General features: G+C 37.3%; 2 protein-coding genes across 6 annotated transcripts; both read right to left on the reverse strand.

Annotated features, from left to right (window-relative positions):
* Window positions 1–202: 202 nt before the first annotated feature.
* LOC140781776 (proline-rich receptor-like protein kinase PERK8) lies at window positions 203–5,937 on the reverse strand. The gene is made up of 8 exons (XM_073127975.1): window positions 4,721–5,937; window positions 4,139–4,552; window positions 3,953–4,039; window positions 3,806–3,876; window positions 3,633–3,709; window positions 3,395–3,542; window positions 701–862; window positions 203–602 (listed from the first exon to the last, which is right to left on the reverse strand). Exons 1-8 carry the CDS (start codon window positions 5,607–5,609, stop codon window positions 417–419), a joined length of 2,034 nt encoding a protein of 677 aa, XP_072984076.1. The 5' UTR covers window positions 5,610–5,937; the 3' UTR covers window positions 203–416.
* Window positions 5,938–7,988: 2,051 nt separating this feature from the next.
* Window positions 7,989–20,798, reverse strand: LOC140781777 (uncharacterized). 5 transcript variants are annotated; one of them, XM_073127978.1, is made up of 20 exons: window positions 20,517–20,798; window positions 19,588–19,625; window positions 19,480–19,502; window positions 18,469–18,575; window positions 18,329–18,380; window positions 18,161–18,245; window positions 16,773–16,863; window positions 16,268–16,306; window positions 16,111–16,178; window positions 15,941–16,003; window positions 15,161–15,216; window positions 15,018–15,091; window positions 14,546–14,638; window positions 14,361–14,462; window positions 13,065–13,145; window positions 12,888–12,979; window positions 12,768–12,783; window positions 11,680–11,790; window positions 11,498–11,595; window positions 7,989–8,128 (listed from the first exon to the last, which is right to left on the reverse strand). In XM_073127978.1, exons 1-20 carry the CDS (start codon window positions 20,649–20,651, stop codon window positions 8,116–8,118), a joined length of 1,437 nt encoding a protein of 478 aa, XP_072984079.1. In that variant the 5' UTR covers window positions 20,652–20,798; the 3' UTR covers window positions 7,989–8,115. The 5 variants fall into 5 exon arrangements, with proteins under 5 accessions (XP_072984079.1, XP_072984077.1, XP_072984081.1 ...); XM_073127976.1 differs by lacking the exon at window positions 7,989–8,128 and adding an exon at window positions 10,694–11,062; XM_073127977.1 differs by lacking the exon at window positions 7,989–8,128 and adding an exon at window positions 10,845–11,062 and having other exon boundaries at window positions 15,024–15,091; window positions 20,517–20,785.
* Window positions 20,799–21,493: the final 695 nt, after the last annotated feature.

The raw sequence follows: 21,493 nt of genomic DNA on the forward strand, positions 1-21,493 counted from the left end.
TGGCAGTCCTTGATTGGCTGCCACATCATCCAGCTTAATTTTAAAGTACAAGTCAATTGATTTAACAGCCAATCATTGGTCGCCAAGTACCACCAGAATGTAAAGAAATTTCCACATCCTTTCTCGAGTTTTTAATCAAATTAGACCAGCGTTCAATTTATTTTTACCAAAATAGCTTACACTCTAAACTTAATACCAAATGTAGATGGCTCAAATTTGGCAGCATAATTATATGATCAATGATGTATCTTTAATGTAAACAAATTCAAGAAGCAATAGACTTCTTGCCACTGGGAAAAAGAAAAAACCACGAATATAAACCTATAATACATCATGCTTCTGTATGTGAAAGAATGACTATATCAAAAGAAAAGTAAAACAAAATCAATTATCTCTATATGCGGATGAGAAGCAGATCAAAAATCTCTTCGACTAACGAAACTCGAATGGCTGTAGTCAGAGCTGTAATCTTGGCTACCAAACGCCATCCGCTGCAGTGCTCTGATATCTGCTGTATTTGCCACATTGAATTGTTCACTTTTGCCCGGTTGAACGCCATTACTAATATCAGCTTCAGTTAATGTATCAAGTACTCTCACCACCTGATCAAAGAGAATTATATGTAATTAATCAAAGTTTCCTGCAGGAACCCTTCTTTTTCTTTTTCTTTTTTTTTGATTCTTCGGTAATCAGGTATTACCTGGCTCAATCGGGGCCTCCTTGCTGCAGAATGACGAATGCAGGCCGCTGCTGCTTCAATCATGCGAAACATCTCAACTTCATTATAGTTCTTTTCCAGTCTAGGGTCAACCAACTCTTCAAAATTTCCAGTCTCAATCGTTCGACTCAGCAGTGGTCTTGCCTGAAAAGTTTTAAACAGACGGTTAGACAGAGATATTCTTAATACAGTTCGATGAAAGAGAGGTCAAAAGATCCATGCAATGAAAGCAGATTAGCTACTGTTCTCAGAATCAGTTAAGTTGTTTCACGAGACAAGTCACTTTCTTTTCTAGCATACTCAAAAGAAGGTCCTTAACGAAGGCCAGAATGAAGGCCTCATCCAGGTATGTGTCTTGCAAGAATCAATTTGATAAATACACACAATTTGCTCAAAGAGTTTACCCAAGTTCTCTGTTGTCAAATCAACACTGGTAGGCAAATGTAACTTTGCAAGACAAATTTTAGTTGAAGTTGTTACTATCCCAACCTCAATCATGAATACAATTATGCAAGAATCGTTCAGCAATCAGAAGGCTCTGTTTTGTTCTTTACACACAACATATCGGTAGCTTTTATTCCTATTTAAAGGTCAAGTTTTTTAATTTGGTAAGTTGCCCTTGACTCTCTGTAAATCAATTTTGAACTACGAGAACTCATGTCCCAAGGCAAATAGCAGGCTTTTCTACATAAATGTTATTCTTGCACAGTGTGAAGGTGCTGCACTGATGTCCCAGCACAATTGAATATAACAAGTTCCAAGGAAAATAAAGATTAGAGACTTTGGAGAACACCCCTGTAATTCAATCGGAGAATTAAGTTATTCGGTAACTCTACTAATGCTTCGTACATGCATTAAGTTAAATATATGAGTAATTGTGTTGCATGTCATTATAAATGTATGAGTAATTTGAAAAAATAAGCTACAGATAGGGGTGACAAAATTTAATCCGATATGATAACCCGGCTCTTAATCAAGTTTGAGTTTAGTATAATCGGGTTCGAATCGTAAACGAGTCTATCCGCCTAACCCATTTAATAATTGGGTTATGTTCGGGTTTATACTATTGACTTATTTTGACCCGTTTAAGTATACGGGTTGAGTTGGGTCAACTTGCGAACTCGTCAACCTATTATATATATACAAAATAACTAAAAACCCTACCCTAAATCCCTTAAATCCTAACCCACCTCTCAATCTCTGCAGCCACCTCATCCTTTTGAAAGGGGAAAAATTTTCTGCCCACATCTCTCTCCAATCTCTTTAGCCGCGACTGTCTAACGCCTGCAACGGTGCCTCCGTCCCCGTCTCCACCTGCCATCGTCTCCACTACCTCTCACTCTCCTCTCCGGCGGTTCATCAAGAACAATCTCCTCTTGGCTTGTGAGGCTCGAGGGCTTGGTTCGTTAAGAGTCCGGCTCGAGCTCGGCTCAGGCTCTAAATGAGTTGAGCCGAGTCAGCATATTAGGCTCGAAATAATTATCGAGCCAAGCTAAGCTAGACTGAGCTCGCTCGAGCTCGGCTTGATTAGGCTCAAGTACTATAGCTTTTAATATATATATATATATATAAATAATTGAGTTATTAGAAATTAGAATCATTCGATCCAAGATCGAACGGATGATATGGGGTATATATATGATCTAAAATCCAAAGCCCTAGTCATCTCGCCCAACTCTCCCCTCCGCTTCCCATCTCACCCAATTCCCCTTCCTCTATCTATGCCTGTGCATTGACGAGGGGGACTCTTCTGCAATGCCGCCTCCATCAAGATCCTCCTCCGCACCGACTCCCCCTCCATCGTTTGCTGCCACACCGACTTCCCCACCCCATCCGGCGATATTGCCTCATCCTTGAGCTCATGTCCCTTACTGTGTCCTTTTACATTTTGTGCTAAAGCTAAAGCTAATTTTGTGCCAAAGCTTTCTTGTGCTAAAACTTTTTTGTGCTAATTTTATGCTAAGCTAAAGACCCTCACTGTAAATACCAAATACACTCCCACCTCATTGTCCATGGGGACAACAAGCTCTCCAACCTCCTCATCGAGCTAAAGAGCCGAGCTTGAGTCGAATCAAGTTGAGCTAGCCTTTTTCTAGCTCGTGTCGAGCTCGAGCTAAGAAAATACTAGTGTCGAGCCGAGCTCGACTTGTTTACACCCCTACCATGAATTAGTAAGGCACATAGTATTGCTCGGAAAAAGCATACAAATATTGATACAAGAGATAATACCAAAATTAAAATAACGAAAAATTGGAAAAGAAAAATGAACTATATTGGAATTGGTTCCCTCCACTTGGTCATTGTGCTACTACATGAAACTATATATAGAATGCTCGTATGTGATATATTTGAAGCATATGGATTTGTTTTTCATAACATTAGATTGATTGGGTAACTTATGTACAACAGGTACAAGACCCTATATGCTCTTAAAACTATACATAATGAAAATTTAAATCTCCAATATCTTTTATACCTTCATAAAATGTTACCATGATTTATAACATATGAGCTACTTTGTTCAACAAGCTTTACATGTGCTCATCTTCCTAGTCATATTACGAAGTTGGATAAATATGTGAACTTACATAAACCATGTATTTTGTTTTAGATAATCAAACAAAAATTTGAAGGTAAAATATAGAGGGCGAACTAGTAACTACTATTAAAGCTTACCCACTCAACAAGGCTCTCATCACCCAAAGGACGGGACTGATCAACAGGTTTTCTTCCAGTAATGAGCTCTAAAAGTACAACCCCAAAAGAAAATACATCAGACTTTTCAGTCAATTTTCCAGAAGATGCATACTCTGGAGCCAAGTACCTGGAAGCAGAAAATCATGTCATTTCTTTTATTGTCAAAAACTCCATGACATTTAGCATAGTCCTTAGCAATTTCAAATGATGCACCTACCCGAATGTCCCCATCACACGAGTAGTTACATGTGTGGCGGTATCCATAGCTAACCTTGCAAGCCCAAAATCAGCCACCTGAGTCACGGACATAATCAATTACAAGATAAAGAATATGATAGGTAAAATCATCAAGAACATATTCTCCAAGATCAGTCTTATATGAAGGATAACCTGAGCATCAAAGTTGTTATCCAGTAAAATGTTCGATGACTTTATATCTCTGTGTATAATCCTCGGATGACCTGATGAGGAAAGAAGCCATGTAAAGTAGATAGTGTGAATAAACTAAGATAATAAAAGAACAAGACAGAGTATTACAATCCTCATGTAGATAGGCTAAACCACGGGCTGATCCTGCTGCAACCTTAACCCTAGTTGCCCAATCCATAGGCGCCTTTCCTTTTGCTACAAATGCAAATCCAAAGCTAACATTTCCTTTTTTGTGAAATTAAAAAAGAAATAATGCTAGCTTTTCATCACAAAAGTTACATATATGTATCATACCATGAAGATGATAATGAAGCGTGTTGTTAGCCACATAGTCATACACAAGCAATCTGTGGTTTTCTGCTATGCAATACCCTACGAGCGAAACCAAATGGCGATGATGTACACGACTGATAATTTCAACTTCGGCTTGGAACTCTCGTTCCCCCTGTCCACCACCATCTTTGAGTTGCTTCACCGCAACTTCTCTTCCGTCAGACAAGCAACCCTTGTAAACACAGCCAAATCCACCTTCACCTAGAATATTCTGAGCTGAGAAGCCATTAGTTATGTCATACAGCTCTTCATATGTAAACCATGATTTTGTATTGCCCATGTTTATGTCAGTCATTGAGCCTTTGTATCCTTGGCTTCCAGTGCTGAAATTGTATGAAACAGGATCTGCAGGGGACCTTGGGAAAGGTGACTCTCCTGATGAAAACCATTTTGGTTTGATTAAACAATTAACAAGACTTATAGCGAAAATTTTACTTTTGCATTCTCAGAGTTGCAAGCATCTGACAGTAAAAATTCAGCAAGATCAATGAAAAAAAGAAGAATGATAATGTAGAATCGGATGAGAAGGATAGGAATTGTTACCTGACATTTGTGATGATGTGAAAGGTGATTGCATCTGAAACCCTGGATGATAACCACCGATTTGCTTTTTCCGTTTCCTCACAAACCACACTGCAGCTCCTACGAAACTAAGTATCACAAGGCTTACCACTATGGCAACAGAAGCAGCAGCTCCAGAGGTAAGCCCACTGTCTGGTGTGTTATTACTTCCTGGAACGACGCCAGAATCCGACGACGAGTTGGAACTCGGGCTGATTGGAGTAGCCGGACCGCCTGGAGGCAGAGGGGGAGTTTTACCGGTAGAAGAGTTTGAAGGACTTGATGAGGGAGAAGGAACAGAAGGAGGCGACCCAGAAGGCTTAGGAGGACTTGCAGTCCCCGGAGGCGGCGGCGGCTGCGCAGTTGGCGGTGGAGGAGAACTTTGGGGTGGTAGAGCTGATGGCGGTGGTGGAGGTGAAATTGTAGGCGGTATGTCCGACGGCGGTGGCGGCGGCTGAGGATTGGAAGATGGTGGAGGTGGTAGGGTATCCGGTGGAGGCGGTGGAGGAGGACTCGATGCCGCAGGAGGAGTAGCGGAAGTCGGCGGAGGAGACAATGCGGCAGGAGGAGGAGGAGGATCAGAAGGCGGTGGAGGCGATAGTATGGGAGGAGGCGGAGAGGAGGAAACTGGCGGCGAGGCATTGGGATCCGGAGGGGGCGGTGAGGCTAACGGCGGTGGGGAATCCGGCAGAGGTGGCGGTGGAGAAGAATCAGGAGGCGGAGGAGGAGGAGAAGAATTGGAAGGCGGAGGAGCAGAAGATGCTGGTGGTGGTGGTGGTGGTGGTGGGGACGCATCAGAGGGAGGAGGAGAAAGGGCAGAAGGTGATGGTGGCGGTGGTGAAGAATTTGAGGAACTTGGTGCAGAGGCCATTGCTACTACTACTACTACCTTCTCTTCAATCTATAAATTCTATAGAAAAAAAAAAAAAATCAAACCTCCATGACCCAGATCTCTTCTCTTCTCTTCTCTTCTCCAGAGGAACTCCAAAACTAAAAAAGACCACCAGAACTGCTATTGATTTCCAGTAAACTTCTCTATCACCAGAAATGTACATAAATCTTCAGAACAGCAGAACATAGCAAATTCCAAATCTTTCGACTTTCTTTTACAAGATTGCAGCACCTCTCTTGAAAAGAATCATATAGCAAGGCAGACAACAATGGCAGAACCCTATACCCAACGAAAGAGAAAAAAAAAAAAAAAACCCAAAACTTGTTGAAATAAAACCCCTCAAGGTACCACCTTTTCCGAAAATCACACACCAGGAGATCAAACTAACACAAACCCAGATCGCAAATAGTCTTCTAAACCGAAATCCAACGACTTCCAATCCAAATGCTGCATTCCCGCAGCATCCAAGATAGCAACTTGTCAGAAGTTTAAAAGCATCACATTGTCCTCTATCCTTTCTCTTTCTCCCCTGGTTCGCAAGGAAACGTGCTTGCAACTCAATTTGTCTCCATTTTTTTGAAGAGAGAGAGAAGGTTGACGAAGACCCAGTGTTTTTTATTATGTATTGCAAGTAGATTACAGGATTCAAAAGTGTTAGTCGCTTCCCTCCTGCCTTCTGCTACAGAGAATCACAAGATTTGGAATAAACCTTTGTTTTATAATAATTGTCTGATATCGATGTGAATTCGAGGTGGGTGGTCTAATCTAATAAAAAACTTTGATGCAATTGGCTGGTTTTATGTGTTTTCTTTTTCTGAACTTACCTAAATAAATAATTCATGCGAGTCAAGATGGCCAACATGTTTGTTGCACTTCACCTTTCTCTTTCTTCTCTTAGTTTGGTTTTCTCCACCTTGTTTAATTCATTTAGTGCAAAAACCAAGGAGGAGGCTTTTTTTCTCCCCTTGTATACACTTTGCAAAGAAAAAACCATTTATATACATGTTGATAGATCTTTTTTTTGAATTTGGTATGTTTCATTCAGCTGGCCGGATCCGGGCTAGCAAGCTAACCCGGTTTGTCCAGGCTCAAGATGGTACAAAGATCCAAGGGAAGAGGCCTGGCTAGGTCCAGCCCACCCGGGGACCCTGCCACCTTCCCCCGGCTGGCCGCCCAGTCGGCCACCCTATTTGCCTCTCTGAAAACAGACAATACAGTTCACTCCCTACACTCACTAAGGAGGCCATGGCATTCGTCCATGATGTTTCTAATGCACCACGGAGGAGCTTTCTCTCTCCGTAGGATTCCAGCGAGCTCCCGGGAGTCGACTTCCAGAGCTAGCCGGCTCACCTTGCCCACCGACCGGAGACCAAATCTAGCCGCCCACGCTTCCGCATATAATGCATTCTCATTCGGACACTGCTCCCATGCCAGCTGAAGCACTTTGCCAGTCTCATCCCTAAGGACCATGCCAACACCCCCTTGATAGCTGCCTGCTACGAAGGACCCATCTGTATTAAGCTTTAGCCATCCGGCCTCCGGAGCTTGCCATTTGGCCTTCGCCCTATTCATGACCACCTTCACAAACGTCTCCCCCCTGACATATTCTTTGGCCATTATCATCGCCCTTCCCACGGTTATCTTCGGTCTGTCTCTCCCACCACCGAAGGTGACAGTATTCCTTTGCTTCCATATAAACCACAACAGTGATGCGATGTAGGCCTTCACTTTCCCATCTTCCGCTTGGATTGCACTCCAGGTCGTAGTCAGCCAGTTCTCCTCCACCGGTGCCACCAGCCCCCCCATGCAGGCCTGCAGTTCATCCCAGCACTCGAGGCTGTATCTGCATGAGAAGAACAAATGATCTATAGTTTCTTCATGCACCTCACACAGAGCACACAGCCCCCCGTGCCCCCCGTGCCTCAGGCCTAGACCTCCGAGCCAGGCTTTGGTGGGCAGTCTCCTCCAAGCAAGTTTCCACACGAAGGAGCGAACTCTCGGCGCCACCTGAAGTTTCCACAGCTGCTTCCACCCCGTCCAGTTATCCTCCACTGCTGGTTGGAGGAAGGAATAGATGGATTTCACTGTTGGCGTGCCTTGCGGGTGCGGCCACCAAATCCAACGGTCTGCAGATGTCGGCCTCCCAGCTTGATACGACAGAATGTTGAATGCCAGTTCAACTCCCACCGCATTAACAATCTGTTGTTCAGGCCATCTTTGGCGGTCCAACAAGTCCCATACCATAACATTCTCATCCATCAGGCTTCCGTTCATAATCCTCGACTGTCTACACCATGGGATTGAAGAAAGCCAAGGCTCTGTCACCGCGCTGGTCGTGCTACCGCTGCCTATCAGCTTCCTGAGTCCGAGCTTCATACTTCCAGCCACCCCGCAGACTGCTCTCCAAAGCGAAGATACCTTCCGCCCATCCATGTGGGACCATGGATCGAGATGGCCACATGTTGATAGATCTCGTGATAGTTTATCATGAAACTTCACTGTAGAGGCAGAGAGATATGATAAAAGTTATATGTATACAAATAAGAGAGATAGTCATTAACTTACTCCTCTGTACAATCCAAAATAATGAATATATGTGAGAGATTATAAGCAATACATAAGTTCATTCATATGGACTTGAGTGCATAAGCAGTTGTTGAAGCTTACTCAAAAATATTCATAAAAAATGATTTAAATGTATATACACCAAAAATTCAGAGTTTCAGTATGTTACTATAATACATATTGCATTAAATGAAAGGAAAAATAAGATATCTATAACAATTATGAGGAATCATATAAGTGGTTACATGACAACCTTAGTGAGCTTAAAAAAAGAAATTCTAAAACTTATAAAAAAATTGTAATGGGCTGAATGTGGATATATATATATATATGTTAAGCATATATTTTGGGCTTTTGTAGTGAGAGTCTGTCTTCGTCTTGCTCCTCACCTTATCACTTCTAACTGTCTTACTCTGTGACAGAGTCTGAATTGGTTGTGTTTGCTCACCGAAGTTATCTACTTTCATCTATCCTTAGTTTTTATTTTTATTTTTACTATGCAGCTTCATTGTGATCAAATAATTTCTCTTCTAGTCTTTGCTATTCGTGTAGATAATTCAAAATATTTACACAAATCATAAGAACAAAAAATTTCGAACCGAAAACAAGTGTAAAATTAAGCAAACATGTGTATAATACATCAAAAGAAAAAGATGATCATTAAGTTCAATATCTACCAAATAATATTTCAAATAACTACAAATTATATTTAGTAATTATGGACTAATCAATACGAATTATACAAATTAACTACGAATTACAACATTACAAACTAAGAACTAAGTAACTAATTGTGCAATTAATAAATATATAAGCGTTCGATAATTGCTTTACAATATCTAAAATACAAGTAAGAAGTAAAATACATTATCTTTGAATTACGTGCCACAATTAAGAACTAATGTATTGATAACTATGCATTATATCTAAGTAACTACGAAATTTCTAAACTAACTACTAAACAGAAAATATAAATGTGAAAATAATATATTGTAACCACAAATTACATTCAATAATCACGAACTATTAGATTAATAATTGTGAAAATTGTCAACTATTTGGGTATTAGATGTGCATAAACTACAAAATCTATAAGCTAACTGTGAGTTAAAATAGCACAAACAATGAAATTTCAAAACTAACCAATGGTCCCACTAATCCCTAGTAAGTGGGTATATTGTTTGGTTCCTTTTCTAGCTATGGTTATTGAATGTAGTACATAAACATAGGCGAAATATTTTATAACCGTGAAATATGCATATTAACAGTAAAATATATAAATCAAAGCGGCAAAATACATTATATATTAGTCAAGTATTAAAGGTGGAGACGATACAACGCAAGGCAGTCTCGATATAGTAGAACAAATTTTCTACAAACCTTGAAGGAGATTAGGGAAAGAAGATAGAAATGAAGTGAAACCCTAAATATAGTTGGCCCTTAAAAACAAAGTAGGAAGTCGTGGGCTGTATGGAAAAAAATATAGTTTTTATTTTTATGTTATTGAAAACAATAAAAATTAATTATATTTACTCAAACTCAAAAAAGAATGCAGACTGTCGAACCCATCCCATTGTATCAGAAGAGCAACGTTATAATAATAATAATAATAATAATAATAATAATAATAATAATAATAATAATAATAATAATTGAGTTGTCAAATAGGTCTGCCATACAAAAATAAAAATAAAAATAAAAATAAAAAGGGTTTCTCATACAAATCGTTATACATGATTACTTACTGGCTGCCGGTTAACGTAACGTGATCTCATAGGGATAAAAGAGAAAGGACACAATTTTTATTAGAGCTTATAAATCGTACTTTCGTGGTTACAAAAATATTTCTTTTTCCTAACCTGATCAATCCTGACAACGAAGAAAACACTACCTTTTATTCGCACATAATGGACAAGTTTTTGTAAGCTAAACCTCTTGCGAGGAATAACCAAACATTATTTAGTAAATTTTTTAAAGAAATATTATATATACATAGTCTAAATTAATTATTATTATACTATATATTACTTACGGTGTTCTTTTCCTTAAGTTTCTATCTACTTTCATGTGAAGACTAAATTAAGACTAGATTATTGTCTTACCATTCGAAATATGCTCAGTATTACTACACCACTGAAAAATAAAATATACAATCTTCTTTTTGATCCGGATTTAGAATATAACAATATCATCCACTCTCCAAGATGCACGTTCTTGGCGTTTCAAATAAAACAAAGAGATGGAAATGAATGACCTTCACAAAATTATTTTAAAAAAAAAACGAGGAGCAAATTGTTGGTTTTCATTTGATATATGTAATATTCAGTTATAGTGCAGGAGGTGAAAATATAATCTAGTCTTATGCTAATTAATAATAATAAAGCCAATATATATATATGTATGTATGTATGTATGTATGGCGTACTCATATTCTTTTATATATATGACGTAATTATAATTATTTAATAACATTTACAAACATGCGGTTTAGTAATAGATTAAGAGACTAAGATCTTGAGGAATCTCATACCAGTAGGTCCAAATATACGTATACAAAGTACATACACATTAATAATTACCCATATCCCTGTTATAGATTTTAATGTGCTGCTTCCCTGTTGTAGATTTTTAAAGTCTTCGAGTCAAATATCTAGAATCAAGATTGTAGCTTTCATTCACAATTCCTTCTTTCCAAGTAAAAGAGTTCATCTATCTTCTTTTACCTTCCATGTTTGTGACGATGACTAGAGGATATATTAGAGGTTGCTCAGTAAATGCATGCAACAATCAAGTTTCTTAACATTACAGTGTATCTTGCTGGAAATGGGACGACCTGTTATTAATGTTTGAACTCCCATTGTGAATCCCTGTAGGAAAATTGGCTGACTCAGCCCAATTGCAACGTAATATCAATGTTAAATAATACACCAAAAACGACTTTGTGAAGGCATGTAAACTGTTCCTGTACCACATAATTCAAGCTTCTCAAAAGTGGGATCACATAAGGTGATACTTTCAATACCTGAATATTATGATCAAAGAATTTCTTAGTAATACACAATTTTGTTATGGGCTTAAAATCATGTCTCACATGATCATCCCCAGGGAATGTGGAAAATTATCTTATAGCTATATGTGGATGGATACGTTCCTCTGTACAGCTTTTGCACCATACAGTAAACTATATCAATGATCGATGGTAAACACTATTCCTTGGTATACACTAGAATAAGAACTATATGATATGGACACAAAAGCCAAAAGGAAACAGAAAAGAAAAAAATATATATATGGGAGACTACCTCCGGCGTTTCTTCTTCTCTGGTGTGTCATGCACTTGTGCTTTGATGCCGTACATTCTCAACTGCAGGTTCTCAAAAGCTTCAGATATGGCCTCAACCTGCAATCATGCAAAAGAGGAAGATGAATCTGGAGAGCAGTAAGAAACAGATTAAGATGCTGTGTAACTGTGAAATGGACCAACCAACTCAGGCTTCTTGGCATACACCCGCACAATCCTATCTTGATAAGAGGTAGGTAGAAGGTGGCTGATGCGGTCATCTGAGATGGAGAACTTCTTGTTGCTGTCATAGTCCTGATACCAGAAAAATATTTAGCAAGAGTTTCAAACAACAGAGCTCTTATTAAGGTACGAGATCTCAAAAACCTGAAAGTAGGGTAGCCAAGGGCTCATATTTTAAAATGTGGTCATTAAAAGTGCGTAATGTATTGCCACAAAATAACATTGCCTAGTAATTTAGCTAAGGTCCAACAGTTGTGAGGTTTGGATAATTATAAGCAATCAGTCTGTTAATCTTAGTAGAAATTTCATGCTGCAGACTGAATCAACTTTTATGTACAAGGTTCAAGATAATGGTAGCACAAGAATTGTTAATCAAGTAGTATTGACAGATGAGGCTGGCGATTAAGCAATTGACAGGATGCATTCTTAGGCATTGATGACAGAAAACTACTCTCATAACCAACTGCCACAGCTAAAAATATCAGTCTGCAGAATCACATGAAAAGAAATAAACTTTCAGCTTATCAGGCACTTATCCTACTGAAGCATACAAAAAGGAAAACACCCCTGTTTGCATGATCCATCAGGTTGAGGTCAAGTAGACAGAAAGTATATTTTCACAAGGGAAATCTACTAAAAGACCTAAGATTTATAAACAAATGTATCTGGTCGCCAAGTAACCTGAGTCCTTCCATATATTAACTTTAAGTTTCAACTTGTAAGCAATTAAGCATTTCAAATAAAAAAACAAAAAAACAGAACTTGCCTTCATGTGATTCTACTGTGATGATATCAGCATCTGATATATAATATGTCAATATTTATCACAGTCATGGGATTGGATATATTACAAAATTCAGTTGAGAAAATTAATTCATTGTTAGGGAAAAGGTGAATAAGAAATATATACTGAATAAAAAACTCATGATCCATCCTATAAAAGAACTCTAAGCCAGTCCTAACAATAGTACCTCCGACTGTTAACAGAATAATATCTTTTGAAAGTACAAGAAGTTTGCAGCTAAGATATCAGTGAAGATAACAATTACCTTGAAGAAATTGATGCTGGATACAGGTGCATGACACATGAAAGAAAATGAAGTTATTAATATTCCAACTAAACAAGATAGAAAATCATCATAGAGAAGCAGCATGTGTTTGTTGAGTACCACTCAATAGGGTTATCTTTCCCGCGAGTCAAATCAATCTTGACATTGCTAACGGCAACATCCTCTTCCTTCAGTTGCACTCCATTAGCTCTCTACAAAGATGCAAAATTTATAGATAATGAGATATACAAGATGTGAGTCACGTTAATACTAAAACAAAAATATATCCTTACAGACCTGAGAGCAAATAATGTCCTGCGGAGTGATTGCCTTGAAATGCTCTAATTTATCTTTTGGAACAGCATACTCATTGCAGAACTGTGAATAAGAGTTGACAATAACGGAAACTCTACATGTCAAATTTTAAAAAATAAAAAAAATACATAAAGCATAATTCAGCAGCATGATATCTAGATTTAAAAATATAGAATTATATCCAATTGAACAGCATTTCTTAACATATCTCATAGACATGATGGTCAATTGTTAAACTCTCACAAAACTCAGGTTTTACATAGCCCCAAAATGCTCATGTTGCTCCCTTCCACAAGATACATGCAGGACTTGTGTCTCGCTACCTACAATATGAGGCATGAATTCTAATTGGGAGAACACTAAGCTCAACCTTGTGAACAAAAGTCCAAAGTTTATGCAATCCTAGTACCCAATCCTAAAGCATTTTATTTGTCCAGGATTTCATAATAGGATGGCTTTTCCCCTGTGCCAAACCCAGCTTTAGAAGTTGATATTTTTTTATATCAGTATGAATTTATTAAAATTTTTGTGAGCATTTTTTTCTGTATAATAACTCTGAATTGATAACAATATTTTTAAAGTTTAAAAGATTTCATTCTTTCATTGTGTTGCCTCAGCAATATTTCGGTTCATTTAAGACTTTCATATTCAGGAGATGCTTTCATATAGTACACACTAAAATCTTCTGTTAATTTTTTTAATTTAAAATAAGGAATACTGTACAAAAAAATTTGTTTATTTAGTTCTACATTCCTAGTCATTCAACGATTTTCTTCCCATCTCTTGTCAACAGGCCATAGGTGACTAACCTGCCAATCTACAAATTGATTAAAAAATAAAAAGTGCCATGTTTGCTCTTTCATATAACCACAATGCCCAGAGTTCTGTTTCTTCTAACATCAAAATTCAAAAGTTGATATTAGCTGGCCAAATCAAGCTCTCCATGGTTTTGATACCACAAAAGGAAAAAAATATATGAAGGGAACTCCATAGTTATGCAAAGTGATTAAATCTCATTGGTGCTGCAGAACTCACTAGGATATACAATGCCCAGGATATGCAATGCCCACCAGAACTTTTGCAGAACAAGATTTATGGTCTTTTACAGTAGAACAATCAAAGAACAATATATTGGGTGTAATGTGTGTATGTATGTATATGTACACAAATATAGCTGCCCTACATTAAGAAAACCTATCAATTAATTTACACTGCTTGTATTTGACATAAGACAGACAACATGGTGCAGAAACAAAGTTTGAGCATACAGGAGCTTACCTGGTATAAATCTCTTCGGCGAATACGTTGGATGATATTTCTAGATTCCTGCAACTTTTTGCTACCTGCTATTTCAATGGTTTTAAATATTGTATCATCTAGCTGCAAATAAAAGAGATCCATAAGATTGAAGAAATGTACAAATGTGCATAAATATAACCAAAACAGTGAATAAGTAATTAAACCTTCCAAAATTCAGCTGGATCCAAAGAACACGAAGAGATTTCTAGGTAATCATTGGCTTTAGTAAGCGCATCCACAAGCATAAGCTCCACAGCCTAAAAGAAAAATAAAACTTGGAAGTATCGTACAGTATACAAAGAAACAGGTACTATAAAGAAGTGATAGCTAAATGTATATAAAGTGATTCGAAATGTAGGCAAATTAGGATAAAAGATTCTCCAGGGAATTTGTATATAATTTGGGCAAGAGAGTTCAGAGTTGGATATAAAAAATAAAAAAAAATGTCAGACTTTACATAAAGCAATAGTGTACAGTAATGTGCTTTTATTAAGATAGTGTAACAGTACAAATAGCATATAAGAGAAAATCAGAAAATGCATGAGCAAGCTTATTAAAAAGTCCATTTGCACACAAGAAGATAAACTGATCACATGACTTGCGTGCTTAGAAGGAATGTCTAGAAGGTGACAGTACCTTCACCTTTGCATGGGTATAGACAGTCCGGTGAAGGTCAGCACGAGTTGCAAATAATTTGTGAGTGGTAAGATCTGGGTCCAAAAATGGCCATAAGACAAAAGAATTACAATAATCTTGTTTATGTCTAACAAACTATTTACATTCTTTCGCTGGGTAGCATATTTCGTCATCCATAACACGCATGCCGTCCAACAGTCTGCAAGAGAAGTTAAGATGCATATAAGCAACTACAAAAAGTATTCACTAAATATATGGAAATACTGAGTTTGGAAGTGCAGACTTTTTCGACATTACAAGAGAAAAAAAAAATTAAATAAGCGTGACTTCCTAAATTACTTCAAATTTTCATATATGTGTCTCTAAATAATAAGACTGCTACTAAAGGGGTCAATGTTAGAATGTATAGACAGTTTCGCTTAATAACATCTATGCATGTTTACAGACATACAAATTTCTCTTAATTTTATTAAGTCATGTCTGTTTACTAGGACTGAGATAGATAAAATGAGCAATCTTCAGAAAGTTCTATCTGAGGTGGCATGATTATACATATCATTTCATGTCAAGAAGGGTAAGTAGATGAAACAGTCTGAAAATATAAGCCATCTTTGGCTCTTTCCTGATTTTGAAGGTTGTTGCTCCGCTGAACATTGTCCCCCTTACCAAGATTGTTCCAACTTAAGTGAACCAATATAACTCATTCAACAAGAAAGAGTAACTGATAAAACAACTGTTAAAGATAGTGAATAGTGAAAGCCATTACAATAGTCTTAAATGTTTCAGGAAAGTGATACATGAACACCTATTGGGGCAGGGGGGGCGGGGGGGTTAAGTTTGGGGAAATAAGTTGCCATGCTAAATAATAATCAAGTTTCTCAAGTAACAAACATGAAATCTGAAATCGTAAGACAAGAAAATACCTTTGAAACTGGAAGTTACAACCAAGACCACAAGCTCGGCAATCACGACCAATATAATCAAACCTGTACCCACAGTGTCCTAAACCAATGAACGCCTTGAAAACATAGGGAGATGTTTAAATAAAAAAATCTCACACTTTATCTTGTCAAAAATCAAAATAGTCCCTTACTTGTCTACATCTATTCCATTGCGACCATTAGCAACAATGTCATAAAGAAAATGTTTCTCTTTCGCACTCTGTATGACCAATACAGTCTTAGTCATGGAATCAAAGAAGGTATTATAAAATGTACAATTTTCCTACAGAGAATAAAGGAGCGGCATACTTTTTCTGTGGCGATGTTAGAGCTTGCAATTATCATTTCCTGAAGAAAATTTCAAATGTCATTTCATTGACATTGCAAAAATTGTTCTCTGAGACACTTCATTTACTTGGTCGTTAGGTATTCATGTTATTTCATGAAAACAAGCATAGAGGTAATAGCCAAGCTAAGTTTGAAGTTAGACCCTATGACTAGGAAAATACAAAATGAAGAATGAAAAAAAAAGATATTTTGGTAACTGCATCAATTAAGTAAACAAACACAGAAATAGGTTGCAAAATTGCAGTGTATTATTTATGGTCACTGCATCAATTCAGTAGATAAAGGCAAACCACCTGCTATTGTGCACACGACAGATACAATAATTACTGCAAAAGCAAGTGGTTCTGCTTAAACGACTAATTCTTAAACAAAATTAACCTGTTGAAAGATTCAAAGATATAGACCATAATATCATTAGTGCAAATGTATTATTCTCTACAATAGATCTGATTAAGCGCCATCTTACTTTAACAATCTTAAGGCTGTTCAGATCAATGTCAATGTAGTGTTCATCAACGATGTAATCCACCATCTGCACTGACATCTGCTCATGAGTCCTACAAAAGTAACAACTAAGTACAAGTCAAAAAGGAAAGACTAAAGGACACAATTCTTTTGTTTATGCGAATGTGAAGAATGTTAAGGTAGTCGGGAGAAGCTATGTACAGAATTATCATCATGGACATGTGGACCATGTGGTAATAAATGTCATTCATCTCAGATCAGTCATTTGCTTCTTCAAACAGAGAAACAACGGAATTTCAGTTGAAGGACTAAATTTGCATAAATCTCATGATAAAGATAAATATAATAAGCTAGTGGATTTATTTTTGTAACCTAGAAAAGTTATGGACACATTTACAATATTTCCTCACTTTCCTCAATATAAAACAAAATATATCTTGAAGTTAAATTGTATTGATTCAATCATGGATTGAAAAATCCCTTGATCCCAATCCAATCTCAATCCGGATCGGGACCGACCAGTTCAGGTCGATCGGGATCTAACTCGGATTCAACCCAAAGACATCAATAATTGATGCCCCTATCCCTATCGTTTTCTCTCTCTCTCTCTCTCTCTCTCTCTCTCTCTCTCTCTCTCTCTCTCTCTCCCCCTAGCATTAGCATAGTCATTGCTTCTCTGACACAGAGATCTAGCTTTGGCGAACTCCAGTGAACTTCAGTGATCTCGAGTATGCGATATTTTGTTATTTTATTTCTTTTTTTCTCTTTTCTCTTATCTTCTACTTCTTCAATGTAGTTTCTTTTTCTCTTTGGTTTTTTCCTCTCCTTTTTTCTTCTTCTTCACTACGGTAGAATTTCTTTATGAGAGCCAACTTGGAGTTTATCAAAGGTTTGAGTAAGTATTTTTTTAGTTTTTAAGTTTTAAATATGAATAATTATTATTATCTTATATTTTATCATTTTTCCTAAAGTTTTAGAAATTTTCCAGTATTTTACATAATATTTAAAACTTTATGTAATTAAAAAACAGTCTGATCTGATCCGGGCGTTCAATATGTATCATTTGCTCGGATGGCCAATCCTAATCTCAGGTTTTGGAATCTTGGATTCAATATTCATAGAAATTTCAGGTCTATTAATGTTAATTGATGAAGAACATTTCAGAATACAAATTGAGAACATCTGAAGAACAGTTATCTATTCAAACAAAAGTTTAAACTTCCACTATGACTTTTCCATCTTCTATCTTTTAATGGCAAATTTCTACCTTTAACATCTTTGAAAAGTTTACTAATAGTTCTGTCTGGTTAACTAACCTTGAAATATCCGAAATTGAACATATAGGATTAGAATAGATAAAAATGTAAAACCAATGGAAATGGGAGATACCACTTTGATCCTGGAAGGACACGAGGAAGGAACTCATGCTCAAACAAGTGACTGAAAGGTCCATGGCCAATATCATGCAAAAGGCCTGAAAAATATGGTAGTCAGACCATCACTAACTAAATTGCTTGACAAACTGATGATAAGATTCCACTATTCCAGATTACTTACCTGCAAGTTTCACAGTCTGTATATCGAAATGATCAATATCAAGTTCAGAACCCTGCAAACAGAACAAGTAGACTAGTAGTGCCTCAATAAACATTTTGAATCTTCTGGTATATGAAGAAAATAAATATATAAATTCAGACCTGGTAGTTTTGGAGGGATTGAATCGCCTCCCCAGCAAGCCAATAAACCCCTAAAGAATGTTCAAAACGAGAGTGCACCGCTCCTGGATACACCATGTATGTAAGACCTGAAACATATAGAGAATTTTCAGAGTGAGTAAGAAATTTGAGATAACGAAAGAAATTGTTTTTCCTGACACTCCAGTATATTCTAATATAGAAAGAGAATAATAATTACAACTCATCATTCACAATGGCAATCTTCCAGTGGATGCATCATATCATAAAAGTAAATTTTATATGACAATTATCTTTGTAAATTTACAGCTTCATAACATATAACTGTTTGAGGTCACTAGTTCCAACTATTTGAGGTCGGGTATATGAATACTTTTCTTCAATTCAGCTCTATTTATGTAAAGTTCTTTGCTAGAAACAGCTCTATTTAACTTCACACAGCAAATTAGCAATACTCTAATGCTGTTCACATAATGTCATGCTTTTCAGGAAAGTAATTATTCAGTATAGACTATAGAGTATGTAGAATGTGTTAAACTCATCATATTTTTGTAAACGACTTCTATGACAAACATCCTTATACTCAACAAATAATTAATTAAAATTATATCCTTACAAAAAAATATATAATTAAAAAATAAATCTAACATGTTACCATCAATTCTCATGTAAAAGACTAAGGAAAAAAAGATTCATTACATATAGTGTTATCATTGAACAGATAATCCACAGTGGTCGAATCATTAGCTAAATTTTCGTCAAATGGGCCTCAGTAGGAGTTATATTTACTATGAAAAGGCCTATGATTGCTCGGACATTAGCAATTAAGATAAGTTTTTGCACAAAATCATCAAAAACACTACCAGCCCATCTCCGATAAGAATATTATGACTTCACAAAAGATGGGTAGATAAATTCTTGGTAGTGAAAAAATTGCTTTAGAACTATTATTTAACCCAGACCGTGTCCCTAAGTTAGATATTCTGGTTTAAAATAATGTTTAGTGCAACTCACCAAGTTGCTTTAGATCCCGCAACCTGAATCATACAAGACACTGAGTAGTGAGCGAGCAATTACTGATGTAAGAATTGGGTCGAAAACACGTGGGAAAGTAAATATCACCTCTGAAATTGTTCAGTATCGATGAACTTCAAACTGAGCTGCAATAGTCAAATAACCAGGAGATCAAGTAATAGGAAAGAGACAAGGTGTACAGAAACGAAGCCAAAGAAGAACAGAAGTAGTGGAAAAAGGGTATTAGCTATTAGTATCTCTAGTTCATGAAGGCGATGACTGGTACAGAATCTCTGTACTCATTTATCATTTTGGCAAGGGTAAATAATAAGCATGAAAGAAGTTAAAGCTTAAAGGCTTAAAAAAAATCTTCAGAAAGAGAAGACACATAACTTGGGAGAGAAACTGCATACTGCAAAAATGGTGGAAGATATGTATCTTAGTGCTCTGTAGTCTCAGACCAGACTGATAACATAATGCTCTATTGTCTAGCCAACACATATTCTAGCACTTTACGAAGTGTGACTTTGATCAACTAAAACTTAACTGATTGCTGCTATAATATAAAGGACGAGCAGCAAGAGATATGCACACACACACACACACACACACACATATATATATATACAATTCATTGCACCAAGACTCAGAAACAAAAGTAAATAAAGCAACACCCAAAGCAAGACAATCCAAAGATTGCAGTGAAGCATGATATCGAACAACTAAAGAGCGCTCCTTCCTGTACTACCCTTCGTAATTCAAAATCCAACACAAATACAGCATTGCCCTAGGAGCCAGACTTGCTCAAAGGAGTAAAAATTCAAACCAGCACAAGAAGGAGTTCTCCAACCATCTCATAGTCCTCCAAATAGAAAACAGAGAATCCAATCCAAAAGTCAACAAAAAAAGTATATTCTACAACAAATAAGAACCCTTACCAATTCGAATCCAACCAAGTCAGCTCACAAATTCAATACTTATTAAATGGAATTCAAAAGTAAACAAGAAGCATCGAGAAGAGATGCAATTCCAATTACCGGATCCAGAGATATGTTCCCGTGGACGTTATCGAACACCTGCTTCAAGAAACGGCGGTCAACGGGATGAGACGGCACCGTCCTCCCCTGCTCTTGCGATAGCGCCACCCCATCGCTGCCGCAGAACTCTCCCATCTCTCCCCCTATAGAAATCTCTCACTCTCTCCCTCTCTCCCTCTCCCTACAATTGGAGGAGAAGGAGGCTAGGGTTTCGTGGGGGTATTTATAGGCGGGGAGGGGAATGGAGACGAAGAGAGGAGGAGACAAACCGAACGCCGCCAAAGAAGTGGGAGGAGGATGTACTGCGAGCGGGAATATCTCTTTTACCTCCCCGGTAGCTGATCGTCTACAGCCTCAAAAGCACGATTTTACTGCAGTCGTGTACTTGGCGGATAGTGACGGGTTGCTAAGAAAAGAGTTTTAATCCGTTAGCCAGTTAAGGAACTGCCAAGTACCTCGACTGTGGGGGTTTCTTGCAACCACAAGCTGCTCCCTCCCCTCCTCCTCATTCTAATCTTCGTCTTTCCGAAATGTGATGGCTTGTGCTGTTCTTTGGCGTTTCGGCTGGTGGCTGTGGCGTTACGGGAGGAGATAACGGTGGATTTATGTGGACGAATAATGTTTCGTGACGCAGATCAAAATTTTATTGATTCGGACTAATAAATCTGATTTTTTGTTAGTTATATTCGGACTAATAAATCGAAATGAGCGTAAATTAATAGCTTGGATTTAATTCGGCTTTGTAGAGGAATTGGGATATGAAATCCTCAAATTTCGAATTGAGTTATCGACCGATTGAAATTAAATAAATAAACCCAAATTGGGTGAGAAATCTTTGACTTCTATTTTTATTAATTCTTCTATAAATATTGATATATTTTTTTTATAGTGTGTTCTTTCTATCATCTTTCTCTAGAGTCGACGTCTAAATCAGTTGGGACATTATTAGATGGCCAAAATATAAAATAATATTGCGA

This window comes from Typha latifolia, chromosome 2, assembly GCF_019914945.1.
Source record: "Typha latifolia isolate L0001 chromosome 2, TyphaL0001v2, whole genome shotgun sequence".
NCBI lineage: Eukaryota > Viridiplantae > Streptophyta > Magnoliopsida > Poales > Typhaceae > Typha > Typha latifolia.